Source organism: Ambystoma mexicanum, chromosome 2p (genome assembly GCF_040938575.1).
Source record: "Ambystoma mexicanum isolate Mex_15411 chromosome 2p, UKY_AmexF1_1, whole genome shotgun sequence".
Classification (NCBI taxonomy): Eukaryota; Metazoa; Chordata; class Amphibia; order Caudata; family Ambystomatidae; genus Ambystoma; species Ambystoma mexicanum.
The window spans coordinates 116,521,303-116,539,052 of NC_090923.1; the positions used below are offsets into that span (position 1 = coordinate 116,521,303).

The 17,750-nt window shown below is 48.8% G+C and overlaps 1 protein-coding gene across 1 annotated transcript in view; it reads left to right on the plus strand.

The window, feature by feature from the left end:
- RUVBL1 (RuvB like AAA ATPase 1) overlaps positions 1 to 17,750 on the plus strand; it is a 396,640-nt gene that overhangs the window by 226,150 nt on the left and 152,740 nt on the right. The window contains exon 8 of the mRNA XM_069643365.1: positions 4,857 to 5,055. Coding sequence (XP_069499466.1) covers positions 4,857 to 5,055 — 199 coding nt within the window. The remainder of the gene's footprint in view (positions 1 to 4,856; positions 5,056 to 17,750) is intronic.

Genomic DNA, 17,750 nt, shown 5'->3' on the forward strand with positions numbered 1-17,750 from the left:
TGCCATGGGACGAGTCATCTCGTCCGCGGCGATAAAAATTAAGGCGGCCAACGCCCTAGCGATCGTGGCCCGCTACGACAGGGAATTGTGATACAAAATCGCCCCCTGTTCGACTTCCTACCGGACGACAAGAGGGCAAAGGCCCTAGCGATTGAAGGTGAGGGGGCCATAACGGTGGCCACGGACATTGCTGACACCGGTTTCCGCCAGTTGGGCAACGGCGTTTGCCTTAGACGGCGAGGGTAGCTCAAGGCGACAGATTTTCGCCAGGACGTGCAAGCCAAGGTTTTGGACATGCCCTTTGACAGGAACAATCTGTTTGGGAAGACGGTGGATGAGTCCCTCCAAGCCATCAAGACCGACACGGTGACGGCTCGGGCCCTAGGAGCTCTTCAGCAACGATGGCCGTCCTTTTGGAACTCCGGAGGCAAGCAAGGTGCCTCCAAGAGATTCGGCAGTGGCTCGTCTACGTACCGCCAGGCGGCCAGCTCCTCGTCGCAAGAAGCCTACAGGGGACGAGGCAAGTCGGGTGGATCTCGCCGTCGTCGCCAGGGAGGCCAAGGCGGCAAGGCGGCCGCCAAGCAAGACTGAACCGACCGTGGCGTCGGCCCCCCACTGAGGGAGGTCGTCTGGCGAAGTTCGTCAGCGTGTGGGAGTCAATCTCCACCGACCTTTGGGTGCTAGATGCCCTGGCCCAGGTACACCCGCTCAAAGAGACTCCGGGGCTCCGGAGTATACTCGAGATACTTCCTCGTCAGAAAGAAGACAGACGGTTGGCTCCCCATCCTGGACCTGCGTCAGTTGAACAAGTACATCAAGGCACAGAAATTCAGGATGGTCACCACTTGCTGGGACAGCTGGAGGAGGGCGACTTCCTATCGTCACTGGACCTGGAGGATGCTTACTTCCACATCCCCATTCTAAAAGGACACAAAGTTCCTCAGATTCGTAGTCCAGGGGCGTGACCACCAATTCAGAGCCCTGCCGTTCGGATTAAAGTCGGCACACAGGGTGTTCACCAAGTGCCTCGCACCTGTGGCGGCGCGGCTGCGCCTGCAAGGGATCCACGTCTACCCCTACCTGGACGACTGGCTAATCCGTGCAAGGTCAAGAGAACTCGCCGAAGAACACACAGCGAGGACCGTCCGCCTGCTCACGGAGCTGGGATTCACCATCAACCACCCCAAATCCCATCTGGTCCCGTCGCAGGTGGCACTGTTTCTGGCAGCGAAGCTCGATACAGTGAAGCGATTGGCATCTCCGTCGCAAGAAAGGACGATGGCCATTTTGGGCAAGGTGCAGCGCCTGTTAGCCACAGATGTGACCAGCGTGAGGTCCATCAAGTCCCTCCTCGGGATGATGTCCTCATGCATCTACCTTGTGCCCCTTTGCAGACTTCGGATGCGTCCGGTACAAGAGTTCCTCGACGCCCGCTGGATTCAAGCGGCTGGCAGCTTCGAAGACAGGATCCCGCTCGACGAGGCGTTCCGTCGGGCGATTCTATGGTGGGGTGCCCATGCGCACCTCGCGGCAGGCATGGACTTTCAGGCCCCGGCGTATCAGGAGACGGTAACGACGGACGCCTCCCTGGAGGGATGGGGGGCCCACACCGGAGATCTCCATGCAAGAGGCTTCTGGCTCCCGGAGGAGAGGTCTCTCCACATCAACATCCTGGAGCTACGAGCTGTGTTCTGGGCACTCAAATCGTTCATTCCGTCCCTCAAGGACAAAGTGGTGAGGATCTTCACCGACAACACCACCCCGATGTTCTACATCCGGAAGCAGGGAGGCACCAGATCGCCAGCCCTATCCAAGGAGGCCCAGGATCTGTGGCACTGGGCCGTCGCCCAGGGGATGTTTCTGGTTCCCTTCCACCTGGCAGGAATAAAAAATACGAGTGCCACGAGTGGGAACTACGCCAGGACCAGGTGGATGAGCTCTTTCAACGGTGGGGCAAACCCCAGATCGACCTTTTCGCGACGGCGACGAACTCCAAGTGCCAGAGGTTCGCCAGCAGGTTTGCACAACGAGGAGCATGGGCGATGCTTTCTCATTCCCTTGGGACCGCCTGTTCCTGTACGCGTTTCCTCCGTTGCCGTTGCTGCTCCGTCTCATCAACCAGCTCAAGATGTCCAGGTGCAGGATGATCCTCGTCGCACCAGCGTGGCCGAGACAGATCTGGTTCCCGGACCTTCTGGACTTGTCAGCGTCCCCACCTATCAAGCTGGCGACGGATGCGGATCTTCTCTCCAGAGAAGGAGGTGCCATTCTTCATCACGATCCGGAGTCGCTGAACTTGCAGGCTTGGCTCCTGCAGCACTAGAGTTTGGAGGATACGAGATCCCCGCTGACTGCAGAGAGGTTCTTGCAAAAGCCAGGGCGTCCTCAACTCTCAAATGCTGTGGACATAAGTGGAAGAGGTTCTCTGTCTGGTGCCGTGCACAGAAGATTAACCCTCTGCGGGTTACGGCCTCAAGTATTGCTGTACCTACTGTCGCTGGCCAAGACTGGACTGGCTCACGCCTCCATCAAGATGCATCTGGCTGCCATCTCCCGATACACCAGAACTACAGGACGGGTGTCCTTGTGGTCTCCGCCTGGTGAAGGAATTTATGAAGGGACTATTCCGATCGTTCTCGCTGGTGAAGGCCCCTGCCCCGGCGTGGGAGCTCAACGTGGTGCTGACCAGGCTCATGGGGGGGCCCCATTCGAGCCTATGCATTCAGCACCATTGAAGTTCCTGTCGTGGAAGACAGCATTTCTCGTGGCCATCACCTCTGCACGACGAGTGGGAGAGATCCAGGCCCTATCTTGCAAGCCTCCATACTTGACCTTTCACAACACAAGGTGGCGCTGAGGGCGCACCCCTCCTTTATGCCCAAGGTACCGTCGGACTTCCACCTCAACGAGCCCTTGGTGTTGCCAGTTTTCTTCCTGTCGTCTCCGGCCGAGAGGACTTTGCACTCGCTGGATGTGGCTAGAGCGCTGAAGTTCTACGTGGACCACACAAAGAGTTTTCGGAAGACATCACAGCTGTTTGTGAACTTTGGACATGTGAATCAAGGGAAGGCTCTCTCGAAGGCTTCCATTTCCAGATGGCTCTCCAGCTGCATCATGCACTGTCACCGGTTGGCAAACTGACCGCTGCCCGGCCGTCCGAGAGCCCATTCGACCAGAGCGATCGCTGCTACCACGGCGTTCCTGCTGGTGTGCCCCTGCTGGACATCTGCAGGGCTGCTACGTGGAGATCGATGCACACCTTAACAAGATTCTACTGCGTCGATCAGGACTCCAGGGAGGAGTCCAGGGTCGGCCAAGCAGTGCTGCTCAACCTGTTCGCTTAAGGTGAGCCTGGTGAGGAGGTAAGAGATGCTTACTGTTGAGTTGTTGTATTGCTTAATGTTGAGCCTGTTGCCACCTCCCGTGGTTGTGCATGTGTATACTGCTATGTATTCTTATATCATGAGCATGTGAATCCATGCCAGACCCCATGCTGGAGAAGGAACAAGTTACTTACATGTAACTGTTGTTCGCCAGCATGGATCTGGCATGGATTCACATCCAAACCCTCCCTCCTTCCCCTCTGCGGCTCTTCACTTGGTCATACTGCCACTTTACGTGCTACCAAATCTGAGGATGGCTGCCAGGGGAGGGGCTTAGGTAGAGGGCAGTCATTGGCTGGGGGCAGTATGACCCTGAGATCCGTGATTGGCTACTACTAAGAAAGACAGATCAGAAACAAAACTAATGCTGATTCTTTTCTTTACCGAGGATTCCCGGCCTGACTACGGGGAATATTCATGAGCATGTGAATCCATGCCAGACCCATGCTGGAGAACAACAGTTACAGGTAAGTAACTTGTTCCTCATGAAGATAAAACATGGGGAACACTAAATTATATTAGGAGTCTAGAGCCTTTGAATGTAGTTGGCGCACATGTCATTTGATTAGTTAACAGTTTTTTGTGCTCAAATGAAATGAATATTTGGTCCACTTGATAATGTATAATTTGGTCAATTACATGTTGGATGGTAGCCGTTTTGAGAACAGCATGTGGTTTAAACAAAATGAAAAAACTGCGTATCGGTCATGGTGGCATTACAGTTGCATTACTAGTACTCTGTGGGAACTGTTCCGCCCCTCGGTGAATGATCTATGCTCAAGAACTCTGGTGCATTGGTGGCTCAACTCTTTTCATGCAGGTCGCCGCTTTCATGTCTTTGTAAAGTTTTGTAGTTGGTAATCCTTTCCACATATACAGCTGTTGAAATGGTCTTTGATCTGGGCGTGCCTTAAATACCTACATCTTCCGAACTGATTTCTTAAGCAATGGCTAAAGTTTTAAGAGATTGAACCATTCCAGGAAAGTTGACTTTTGTGTAATGTAAGCTTTAGGAGCACTATTGACTTTAAACAATCACTTTATCCTACTTTCTATCTATCACACAGTACCATCCCCAACAAACCCAACACAATTAGCACAGCAATATAACAGTCCTAGGGCCGCATTACGAGTGTGACTTCCTGGTTCCACCGGGACATTACAAGTCCAAGCGGATCAGGAAGTCAGGCGCTGGAAAATTTGAGTCCCAATTCCCATGGGAATGCAGACACGGAAGTACCAGCACTGTTTCTAATAGTGCCGGTGCTTCCGTGACAAGTCTGCCTACCGGAACAAGTTGCGCCCGGCCTGTCAGACCTGCCGGGTGCACTGGCCGTTGCAGGCAGACTCGTAGTGTGGTGGTCCCGAAAGGGTGCTGGTACATTGTAATGAGGCCTAGTCCTATTTTGCTGTTTAATGGGACGGTGTGTGATTAGCTATGAATTTTACCTTTGCATTTTGTTTATCTTTCAGACAAGCTGCGAAGCGAGATAAACAAAGTTGTTAACAAGTACATTGACCAGGGAATTGCCGAGTTGGTTCCTGGGGTTCTCTTTATTGACGAAGTGCACATGCTGGATATAGAGTGTTTCACATACTTGCACCGAGCTTTGGAATCCGCCATCGCACCCATCGTTATTTTTGCGACAAACCGAGGAAACTGCATTATCAGGTAGGTGGTTCACAGCCAGTTGTTTCTTTTGGGTCATCTCTATTATTAATGCTGTGCTTGAGACCCGGGCGAGAGGCTTCTCGACTGTAACTATTTACTCTGTTCTCAATATATATTAATGGCATTTACTTACCACAAACCTCGCTAGCAAGCAGCAGAGCGCTGAATAGGAAGAAAAAGGCAGGCAAGTAACTTTGAAAAGAACTGAGAAAATGCAATTGCAATCTAGGACTCCATACCTTTTTAAATTCATTCCACCTACCGACATGGCACTTTACACTGGCAGGTTGAAATGGCAAGGCAAATAAGGGCATTCACGCCTGTAGTAGTTCAAACACTTGCCCTGTTGTGCAAATAGCTAAATTTTGTTTTTTTACTCTAATTATGGTACAATCTGTAAATTATGGGGAGCCACAAGTGTTCTGTCTACCCTTGGAGTGTTTCTCCCTTCTGCTCAGGCACCCGGAATGGGGGAGGAGGGGGTTAAAGTGTGTGCCTGTGGGTTCCTGGAATCTGGAAATAGGGGTTGGAAGTAGGATGATATGTACGTAGTGCTCGATATTGAAGGGGCACACAAACAGTTAAGAAATGTGTAGTGGCTTTGTTACTGTCCTGAAACTGGGGGACCTGTATTCTAATCCTAGCTTAAATGCTAAATGCACAATTTTTTTTTAATTCTTTGCAAATTGCTTTTTTGTGACTTTCTTTGTGAGTAGATAAAATATAAATATGTAAAGCCGAAGTGTACAGCGTGCTGCATAGTACTGGCCATATTACGTTTCAGCAGCCACCCCTTCAGTTGCATCATATATTCTATAACAATAGTTCATTCCCGACACTGCACGCAGAACACTCTAATGTGAGGGGTGAAGGCCTCATTTTCTAGATACCCCTACCAAAGTGGACGGTCTCTGTTGGGCACTCTGCTTCTTGTGGAGTTATCAAATTCCCTCAAATGCATCACTCTGTGTTACTGCCTGTGTGGATGAATCCTGACCAGTGGCAGATTCAATGCAGCCTGCAAATCTTTAATTGGAGCTTAGCTCCAACGCAGCGCAAGCAGTGTATGGCGGAATGTAATTAAAAATGATTACCGCCTCCTACACTCCAGTGGGTAGAACTGCAATTAAACACGGCACACAGAACTGAAACAGTTAAAAGTTCTGTGTGCCGTGTTGTCGTTGAAGCGTGCCTGGCGTGGACACGCACGCTCAAGGATGTTAACTTCCTTTCATTTTCGGTCCGAAGTGAAGTGCTGACATAACGTCTGCACACCGACATAAGTAATCCCCCATGTATGCCGCTGCAATAGCGTGGCTTGTAAATCATTAAATAGCTGCTCACCACTTTTTAGAGATGGCTTGCGCTGCGACCTTCATAATGTGAATGCTCTGGAAGCATTACGTTGAAATGAACACGTTGGGCTGCTGTGAAGGGCTAGTAACACACAGCAAAAATGTAAGTAGGAAACACTTTATAAGTAAAGTTAATGCTACATACTAATTATGGTGTAAAAGCAATATTGTGCTGTTTTTATTTGCGAATGTCATGTGACTAATGTGTAAGTAGTTTAGCCCTACATTTGCATACATACAAAATAGAACACCTGCAGCATGTTTGATAATTCGGTACTCCACCCATCCACTGCTAATTACCACCCACAAGCACATTAACAAAGCCACAACCAGAAGAACATCAGTTGGAAAGCTCCTGGTACTTTCTACTCCTATACTGCGTGAATATATACTGCAATTACACAAGTATCGTTTATCCTGTTTGGAGACCGAACCTTAGAGTGGCTGAATGAAGATTCAGAGGAAAGAATGGAGAATATGACATGCCAAAAAGACATAATTGTGTGTCAAATGCAGATTTAAATGCATTAGAAATTAATCGATGCAAAGCCAATATCCAAAGTGCTACAAAGTGGGCCACAGACATATTCAAAACCTGGCTAGCACTTTCACTCCCAAATTTGATTAACTTCCTGCGCAAATCCTATGTAAAAGTAAGAAATGCAGCACGTTCACAATATCAACCTTCAAGCCTAATTTCCATCCGTGCTGGGCTAAATAGATATTTGAACAACCCTCCATTTTCACGAAATGTAAGTCTTATGCATGGTGAAGACTTCCAGAGTGCCAACTATGTCTTCATATCCATCATAAAAAAGGCAGCACCTGAGTGCAGAGATCGAACCACTCACAAACCATGCATCACTGAAAATGACCTCCAGACACTTAGAACAAGTGGAATCTTCACTACAGACCATCCCATTACTCTTCAATACAAAGTGTGGTAAGATATCCAACTACATTTCTGCACGATGAGGTAGAGAAGGACCATGTGCCCTACCAACGGATGCCTTCTGTATTGGCACAGATGAAAGCGGGCGCAAATATGCCACATTAGCATTCTATGAAGCTACCAAAAACCACCACTATCACTGAGAGAAACTGAGATAGCCTTTGTTGGGAAATGTATGAAGTTCAAGGTGAGGAGGACTTCCCCATTAAGTCGCTGGAACTATATCTACAGAAGCTCCCCCAGAATGCTCCATGTTTGTTTGTACTGGCCAAGAAAATGGCAATTGCTGAAGCCAAACTGAAACCCATTTGGTATACCTGCAGACCACTTGTGGAAATATACACTGGCCTTAATGATGCAAACAATCGGCAAAAAGCCAAATTCAAGTGCTATGTACACAAACCACTCCTTGCGTGTGACAACTGTGAAGATTTTAGCCAATGCAGATTTGGAAACGCGTCAAATAATGTCTGTTACTGGGCACCAAAATGAATCCTCCATCAAAGGCTACCGGACCCCACAGTACAGCGGAAAAAGAGAATGGTCTGGACTTCTACATAATGTAGGAAAACCTAACACAAAATCTTCAACCTTAGTTTCTACCACAAAACCAGACAGAAATGCACCTACACCAAGCAAAAAAGGCAATTTGCTGCAGTATCTGAAAGCACTGGAAAACCAACTGAAATAACTACCAGAGGAACTTCCAAGCACCAAAGCCCAATACTGTTACTGCTATTGTGCACTCCTGCAAGAAAAAAAATAATAAAGATCCTTAACTGTCACAGAAAACAAACCAACTTAAACTTTTCCAGATGTACCAAGCACATCATCTGTTTATCATAAAGCTATAGTATAGCATTGTCAGTAATCTTTTTTTTTTCTTTTTTCTGGAGGTATTTATCCAGTACTTTTAACTAAATTTGGAATCTGTATTTCTGATGCTTGTTAATCTGCTTAGAATCACATGCTGTGCATATGGTCCAACATCCAGTGGTAACCGCGGAGTATTGCATCTTGTCTTTCGGGGGACCGAAAGGGGACGTCGGCATAGGCGTGTCTGAAACACTATCCCTATCGTGACGTGTGTAGTACCCAAAATCCCTCACGCGTCGAGGTCCCTCAGATTGTTTTTTTCTGCCCAGTTAACTGGTCGCCCTATAGCGGAGCTCTTCATGAGACATTGTTTATCTTACCGAATTGTCGGTTTAATCCCTGTTAAGTCACTTCTCCTTTCAAGAACATCTTCAACGAAGACTACGGGGGAATCGTCTACGGCTGTGGGTTCCGGCACCTAAGATCCGGTGTTCGGACCTCCACGTGGTTGGGCCTTCTGGCCGGCCTACACAGTAGGGAGAGTGGGCTCGGGGTTTGCCATACTGCTATGATGGCTTTCCTCTTTTCCACTTCTTTCCTTTTTGGTCTGGTCACCCTTCCCTTCTGCTATGGAAAGGACTCCATTTAGATTCTGCCCTGTGTGTAGTGTCAGATATCCGTGGAAAGACGAGCACACGTCGTGTAACGCTTGTCTCCCCCTAGAGCACTAAAGCGGCCCTAGAGGACTAAAGCAGTGTTCGGCGTGTAAACTCCTAAACCTAAAACCCTTAAGGAGCGCCGGTCGAAGCGGTGGGCCACATACGGAATGTCACGCGTGGAGCCTCCCTCCCCTGCCGCGACACCAGCCGAAAGTGACGGGGGTACATCGGAGGACCAAACGTCCAAAGCGGATGTTATAGACCTTGAGGCGGACTATTCTAGAGCCGCCATGCCCGTCCCCGACCCTTCCAGGCTCGACTCCGGTCCTGCTACAGGGACCACACCCGGTGACAGGGGCGTACAATCGCACCGCACAAAGCACACAACCCAAGCACCCTCGTCGAAGAAGGCGAAAGCGCCATCGGATCGATCTGATCCGAAGCCTTCCCCGCTTCCGCAGCAGCGCATGACGACTGGGCTTAACAAACATAACAAGGGCCCTACTCCCCAAACTACACACGCCGAAGTTTCTGAACAGTATCTTCCTTCTCAAGCTCTTGGCTCATCCGCCTGCAACTCCCTTAGTGTCTGTCGCTTCTCCAAGCAACAAGTTGTTGGTAGATCTTTCTTCTGCTGGGGCCTCTCTCTCGAATAGCCTCCCTGCCTCTCTGAAACTTGAGAACCATCTCCGGTTCCGGAAGCACCTCAAGACCTTCCTCTTTTCTTCTGCTTTCTCACCTCCTCTCCCCTGCTGATCTCTTGGTCTGAAACTGCACTGGTTACCCTCTGATCTCGGGCCCAGGTCCCCTCCCCGCCAGTTGCACACCTGCAATGCCCCCCTGGCAACCCTTTCACTCTGGGACTGTTTCTGTATCCCTACAGTCCCCTACCAGCACTTGACACCTTATTTCTGCACTTACCACAAGTTGGCTGCACTATTTATTCTTTGTCTTTATTTATTTCAATGTTATCCTGCATTGCCCCTCCCCTTTTCCCTCTCCTCCCTCCCCTGCACTTGCGCAATCTCAATGTCACCTGGCTTAGTAAGATCGCTGTCTGTCTTCCCTCTGTTCCCCCTTCCATGCCTCGTTGCGCCTTGAAAAACTAGGCGTGTTATAAATGCCATATATCATATCAAAAAGGTAGAGAAGGGGGCTTAAGTAACTGTTATCCCAAAGAGTGGACCAGGAGTCCAGGGTATCTTCTCAGTACCTCCTTGTCTCTGGTGCTTAAGTGTCTGGGCTGCTAGGTGCTTTTGTTGCTTTTGCGCAGGCGTCAAGACTTAAGAGCCTGTGCGATCACACTGTTAGTCTTGTTTCATGGCGGTTTGCAGGTGGACTCCCGATGGCGTTTGAGATGACGGCTTCCAGCGGTTCGGGTAGTGGTCGTCTTGTGTCAAGACAATGGTTCTGCTTGGTCGAGTAGGCATTTGAGACGGGCGAGTCAATGGCTCCAAGTATTCGAATCAGTGCTAAAGTAATTTGTTCCCACAATTTCGAGCACACAGTCTGGTCAAGACGAGTCTGTTCTGCTTCACTGTGTCAAGCCAGTGTCTGGATCTCTCTAAATGCAGCAAACCATTTGAATGTCTGCAGAGTGGCAAAAGGTAGCACAGTGGGTTCTTTTGCGGCGGAAAGTGAATAGAGTGCTGTCGGTCTGGTCCAAAGATGACCTAAGGCATTGAAAAATAATTCAGTGCTGCTTCTGGACCTTTGGGATGCTGGGGATCCAAATCTTGGGGCTCCAGGACAAGTTGAGTCCTCCTGTTCTGCTCTTCCACTGCAGGGAATTTGACTGGCCCTTACAGGGAGTCTAGGACCCCTACAGGGTCCTGGTTCCTGTGCAGCCAACAGAGAGGTCTTGGTCCACAGTGTTACGGAAGATTTCAATTTCTATGATATATCTTCCTCACCTGTGAAACCCCCAGAACATTTTGCTGGACTTGATTATTTGTTCATGTTCCTGGGTGAGTGGGAATCTTTTTTCCCTCACCCTTTATTGTACTCCTTTTTATGGGTGACCTTTTTATGCATGTCCATGGTGTATGTTTGGATTTCTAGTTCCCTGGAACGTTTGGGCTGAATGCATTTTCCTATGGCCACACGCAGCACCTTATGTGCTGGGTTGCCCTTGGGCTTCCCTTTTTAATTTCTCTTGATGTACCTTGGGCGAACTAACGTTCCCAAGGGTAGAGAGGGATTTTCATCCCCTTTATATTTTATATTTGAGACCAGCCCACCCCACATTATGAAGAGTGCTGGTAAGATACATGGTATCCCCTTTCTCACTGGCCCAGTAATATTTCGGTTACTGTGGCAACCAGCCGCTGTGATCTACAGAAGGGTCACCAATCTGCTAGAATGGTGGCTTCTTTCGCCATTTGTAGTAGTTGCTTGGGTCTTCCTCTGCCGTCCTAGGTGGTGGAGGTCCTGGTTGAAGTTTGGTCTTCCGCAGGAGACGTTTTCTTTTCCTGCCAAGGCTCCACAGTGAGGGAGGAGTCTGAAACTCTGCAGCCTTTTGTCTTCTGGTGTACCGGAACAAAACCAGTTCCCACCGGTTGGTTGGATGTCCTGATTGGACAGCCGCCTGCCCCTTCCTATAAACTGTCGGTAGATTTTGCAGAAGTTGTGTGTGCGTTCCTGTATAAAAGTCTGATTCTGGAAAATGAAGACAAGTCGACCACTGGTGCTGAATCCGAAGAGGAAGAGAAGACTACTGTTACTGATTCCAGCGACCGGAGATGCCTGCTGAGTATCCAGAGCCTTTTCTGACCCTTTCCAGCACTTATCTTCTCAATATGTGCTTTTTCACTAGTTCTTGGTAGCTTTCTATCAGTTTGTTCAATTCTTGCCTCACTTTACTATATGTATTCTCCACCTTAGATGTTTTTCTTTGGTCAGATTGATTTATCATAAAGACTGCTTTGGTCTTCAGCTCTCCATATTCTTTCCTTTAGGTCACACTCTTCTTTTTGGGACATAGATGTTATCTGTTATCTATATTCCCAAGAGAAAGTTATTCACTTTATTATTCCTTTCTTTGGGTATTTTGGTGTCTTTCTGTCTTTTATTCAAAACACTTAAGTTAATGTTGACGTTAAGCTTTTCTCACTCCTTCTGTAATGCTCACCTGATTCCCGCAGAGGCGCCGGTCTTGACTGGGTGAATGCCGTATCTTCAAAGGTGATGTGTAACACACGGTTGGCTCTTTGGGCTGGACCTCTGTGCACTGTATGTCTGACTCGAAGAGTAAGATGTCTGCAGGTAGAAAATATGGGATTAATGAACTGGGGTTATTGGGTGCCTCTCTCCTCTTGCCTTTCTCTTCTCCTGTAGAACCCCAAAGGTTAACGCCCTCACCTTAGGTTAACGCCGAGCTCTCCATCTGCCTCGGGGCAGGGTGCCGTAACCAGTTTCTTCACTGGATAAGGGTGCAGGCCTCTTGACCTCAGAGGACTGCTGTCCGTCGTTAACTGCACGAACGGTAAGTTCTGGGCACTTCAAATGTCTTAAGTCTTTTGTAATGATATCTCTTGTTTTGCAGGGTTCCGGCGATGGCGGATGGCGGGCTGATGAGAGTTGAGGATCGAACCCGCGTGAGGCATAGAAGCGCCTGGAAGCACGTAAGTAAGTACGCTTGTAGCCTGCTTCACGATGCGCACTAACTGTCCCTTTTATCTTGCAGGTACAAGTTCGGAGCTTTAGAGAAGCTGAAGGGTGCTGGAATACCCACTGGATTAGGCGTGGGAAGGAGTAATGGCACGTGAGTAATAAAGTTGCCCAATGTCTTTAAACGCACCTTCTTTTGTCTTTCAGATGCGGGATGCAGCGCCGAAGGCCTCCGGAGCGTGCAAAGAGCTGGTAAGCTTTTGTCTTTCAGATGCCGGAATGCAGTGCGAAGACCTCCGGAGCATGCGAAGAGTAGGTAAGCCTTTGTCTTTCAGATGCCGGAATGCAGCGCGAGGCGTTGGTGACAGCCGATGGACCAGGTAAGAGATGCGCTGCCACTGAAGACCGTAGTGCTAACCTGTTCTTTCTTTGTCTTTACAGGTGCTGCTGAAGACTGGATTCCAGGATGGTAAGCCTTTGTTCTCTTAGGCCCAGGATCAGAAGCAGAAGACACGATGAGCGTTCTGCTGCAGAGAATGCAGAATAACGCAAAGCAAGATTCATCCATCGGGTGTGGTTTAAATAGCCTCCTGTAGTGCTTAGGTATCTCCTTCCACAGCCTCGCCTAGGTGAGAAAAGAGTTCCTGCTTTCCAGAAGAGTTCCAGTGTTCTGAACCTAGGGAGTGGCTCCTGCCCCACCCAACAGGAAAAGTAGTCCCAAACAGAAGAGGATCAGGGGCTCAACTGGCAGGTAAGTAAGCAGCATGGTCTGCTGCAGGTAAGTCCACCCAAGCATTATGAGCCCGGCGCTTCCAGCGCCGGGACTGGGCATCTTTATGAGCCTGGTGCCACTGGCGCCAGGACAGGGTCCAAAAGGTCCCAATTGGGACTGGCTGGCACTCTGAACCGGGGTTATGGGTCTGCTTCCAAGGGAGTCGGGCAAGTCCTGATCTTTTGGAAGCAAAGATCATGACACCTTCACCTCCATTTTCAGGATCGCTCTCATTCCTGATCTTTTCTTTGTTTGGTTTTAACAAGGATATCGCACTCCAATTCTCCCCTTCAGGGATCTATATTCTCTTTCTCAGACTGTACAGTTAACATTCAACAAGAATATTCCACTTCCATTCAATTATCTGTCAGTGGTATTTCTCTCCTCATCGCCTTATTACAGTTCTAATTCAATCGATTTATCTTCAGGTTTTTTTCATTCATACTATTGTTATTTGTGTAATAAAATACTTGTCCGTGATCTTCCTGTGCCTCCCCTGTCCCTGGTTACCTTTGTTCTCACCAATAAACATCTTCAGGGATCTTACGGGTCTGGCGACTGCTTTGTTTCTCCACCGCACTATTGATCCGACTTCCTCAGCATGCCTCGCATACGCTTCTCTACTAGGTTATTCAGAGTCTCAACAGGGAGAGGAGTGCTCCTTTCCATTTTCATCTAGTCACATGTGCTGGAAACAGAGACGGATGCCCTCTCAACTCTCACCCTGCGTCTGGGGATGGCCTGGCTCTGTCAAACACCTTGGTAGGCCTCCTGCTCTAGTTTGAGGCCCCCCCCACCCCCCCTTGCACCCTCCTCAACAGTGTCAGTTCTCAGACTCTGTCGCACAGTACTGTGGCTGTATAATTATGGGCTGCTAGTAGTCGCCATGCTCCAACCAGGCATGGCTTATATATTTAAAGATGTATATACCACCCGACTGACTAAGGGATACAAATATGATTGCAGAAAATCTGAAAGCCATCTCTGCCTGCCGGAAAATATTAATTGCAGCTAGGAATCCTCATGTGACCTTTGAACCTGCCCTATGCCACTGCAGGACTGGTGCACAAAATGCCAGGAAGCTGCCTCAGCAAAGGCACATGGTGCACTATAATGTTGGCCTGACGCATTAATAAAAGGTTGTTTGGCAAACCTTCCTTTCAGAAGCAGAATTAGTCTAATGCCGGTCTTACCAAAACCTTCTTCTTGGGCCTAATGGACTTGGCTGTAGGTGGGTTGCTCTTCACCATATTGTCTTGTGCAATCTTTGCCAAGCTTACTCCTCTTGTTGGTGTTCTAGCTACACCTCCTCCAGAACGTCATCTGCATTTCCTAACATTGCTAGCACTGGTGTTGCTTTGAGAGTGTCAAATCAGACTGCCCACTTGTGCATACATACCAATGCCTCTGTGTTCATGGTCATGCTCGCATGGATTAATCTTCTCTGAGATAACCGAGGTAGGGGGATGCAGCATTTCCGACTCCCACTGAGTACATCTCTTCCAGTGAGACTACAGGTAGATGGGTCAAGTGCTGGTAATAGAAGGGTTCATACTATCGTCACCTAAGATCCACTTGCAAGCAACACCCGAGTCGGATGTACTTCTCGTTCGACGGGGTTAGTCATGGTGGGCAAAATGAGGCCAGCCAGGGTGGAGTGTCTTGTGCATTGGCAGCTGTCGAGCCTGGCACGTGAAGTTGTTTTATTGGTGGTTGGGTTGCAGAACGAAATCAAAAATTAGTCATGGGCGCTCCTCTATGAGAACTAACATGGCGAAAAATGTCCTGTTCTTTGGGAAGATACCCACTCTAGAGTCTGCAGCCACACTTTAGCTTACTGTACCTTTCACAGATGGGAAATATCCATTTGCATATCAGTCTTTTGTCCAGCCCACATGGGAGTCCAGCACCGAAATGCAATGGCAATTCCCTTCTGGACAAGAGTACCAACAACAACCCCATACACCTCTTTCAGCCTTGTTGAGCATCATCAGTGAGGTGGAGCGGGACAAAGACTGATTATGCAAATGGAAATGTCCCATCTGTGAAAGGTGCAGTGAGCTAAAGTGTGGCAACACAGGATCGATCCCCGATTCTGCGCATGGAAACCTCTGGGTATTAAGCGTGTTACAAATAACCTATCGGAGCATTACAAAAACAAATGTTCAGAAAGGAGCTCGGGGTTTCCCTTCCCCAAGCTTCATGCATTCTTCGTAATTTTAAACTATGCTCAAGTTCATGAATTACAGGGTTGTCCTCGTAACCCACTTTGGCCTCTTCTTCAGTTTGACTCCTTATCGGCTTTCAATTGGCCAGCTTTCACTTGTCAATATTGCCCATTCAGTGTTTGCTCCCTTTTTACTTTGCTCCCTTTTCACTTTGCTCCCCTCGTGATTCTTATTCACGTATTTCAATTTTTTTCTATGGAGGCTTTCAAAAACATGCTGTATGCACGCGATCACTCAGCTACTCTGTATTAGTTCCTTTAACAACCGCGCCAGTTTTCTCTCAGACTTAGAAACTCACTGGTAGCAGCGCTTGTCATTCTTGCTTCCGTGCTGCTGTCTGCCCGCAGACACCCCTAGACAGTTGCTTCCAGTCAGGGGGACGAGCATCTGTCGGTCACAGAAAAGGTACTGCCTGCTTCCAAGGCTCCCTTCTCCCCTGCTCTCCGGCTCCCTGGAGACACAGCTGCCTCGCCACGCAAAGACACCCTGCTACATTGTCTTCCTCCAGCGTCTCAGCGTCCCATTCTCCTCTGGTTTCTCTGAGGTTGTGCTGCTCCTTTATCTTCAGCTCACTGTGCTGGAGGTTCCCACACCTGTGTCCACAATATGGCCTACTTGCCTTGGGCACCACAAGTCACATGGGATCTCTGCCGGTGACCTGGCGCTGGTTCTAGTCCCAACACTGCTATATCCACACAAAAAGGATCCTCTGCTGGATTTGCAGTCTCCCTGTTGCTCTCCTAGATGCTGACTGACACTGTTGTGTGCTCCACCATGTATACACCTAGGCCCTGTCAAGGGGTGTCAGGTGTGAGTTCTTGGCCTTCTATGCCTGACTTGCATGACGCCAATTACAGCAATTATTGGGACATGCCTGACCTGCAGCTATGTAGTCTTCAAGACCCCTCCTCTTCATCCAAGTACTAAAGTGGGTGTTTACTATGTGTAATCTCATTACTTTAGAGGTTATCTTCCTCTTCTCAGTACTTGGCTGGATTTCAAGGAGAAAGGTAGGATATGGAAAACAATATCATACGAAAGCTGAGGTATGGTAAGGTAAGTCGCAATTAGAAAAGGGGGATACCATGCCTCGCCCTTAGGCATCTTCTTCTCACTCCCCAAGAACCACCCACTCGCGTGATCCTGCCTTGCTTGTCCACCCCCAAGATCGGGATCCAAAAGCGATGGCCCTTCCCATGCCACATAAGCAAAGTATCCTAGAGGAGTAAATGGGAGGACGCCATCAGGTTTCTCACAACCGTTTAAGGAACATCTATTGGGAAAGTTTGAAGAATACTATGGGTTAAATGTGGGCAGTGTAGACAGTTATGGCTGGCATGGTGTGGGAATCATTCAAGGTGGCTATCTGCGGTGAGGTGATTGCTGTGGATGGAGGGATTAAGAAAAGGCTAGGAACTGTCCAATATTGAAATGGGAATCCCACGGCTAGAAGGCTGTCTCCCGATGGGCCTTTGGAGTGTGACTTGAGCACATTGAGACAACAATGTATAGGGGCGTGGGAGAGACTAGCAAATATGATTGAGGTATATGTTGAGAAAATGCATGAACACTGGGATAAGGCAGGGAGGTTGCTTGCTTGGTTTTGCCATAGGGAGACCCTCCGACATGCAATGTGATCCATAGTAGATGAGTGTGGAGAGACGTGGCATTCCCAATCAGAGATTAACAATATTTTCCAGAAATTCTATGAATCTCTTTATAGGGCGGTTGAGAGTACTGAAATGGCGGAAATTGAATTTACGCAGTCCCAACACGGGTTCCCTCTGCTGTCATGCGAACTGACAGCTATGTTGGCTGCATCCCGGAATTTTCGGGTGGTTGTGGCCTCCCTGCCCTCTGGGAAAACACCAGGTGGGGACGGATTGCCGGCGGAATTCTATAGGCCGTACAGTGGAATTTGGAAACTCAAGCTGTTGCAGGCAGAACAAGGAGGCAGAGAAAGCCTTAGAGTTTTCCGTTTTTTGCGAAATGATCGAAGCTTGTCAGTCCTGCGCAGCACTAGCAGGTGATGATTCCAGACTTTAGCAGTCAGTACAGTGCAAGATCGCCAAAGTGCTCTAGATCGTTTGAAACAAGGAATGTACATATGGTTAAACCGTGGATGCCGTGACGGACGGGTAGACATCCGCAATTTGTATCTTTGCTTATTATAATGGGGGTGGATCCATAAAGAGCCTTGTGTGCTAACGTCAAGAGTTTGAAAGAAATTCTTATGTCCGTAGGCAGCCAAGGCAGTTTATGGAGGATGGGGGTAATGTGAGCATATCTCGGGGTGCTAGTAAC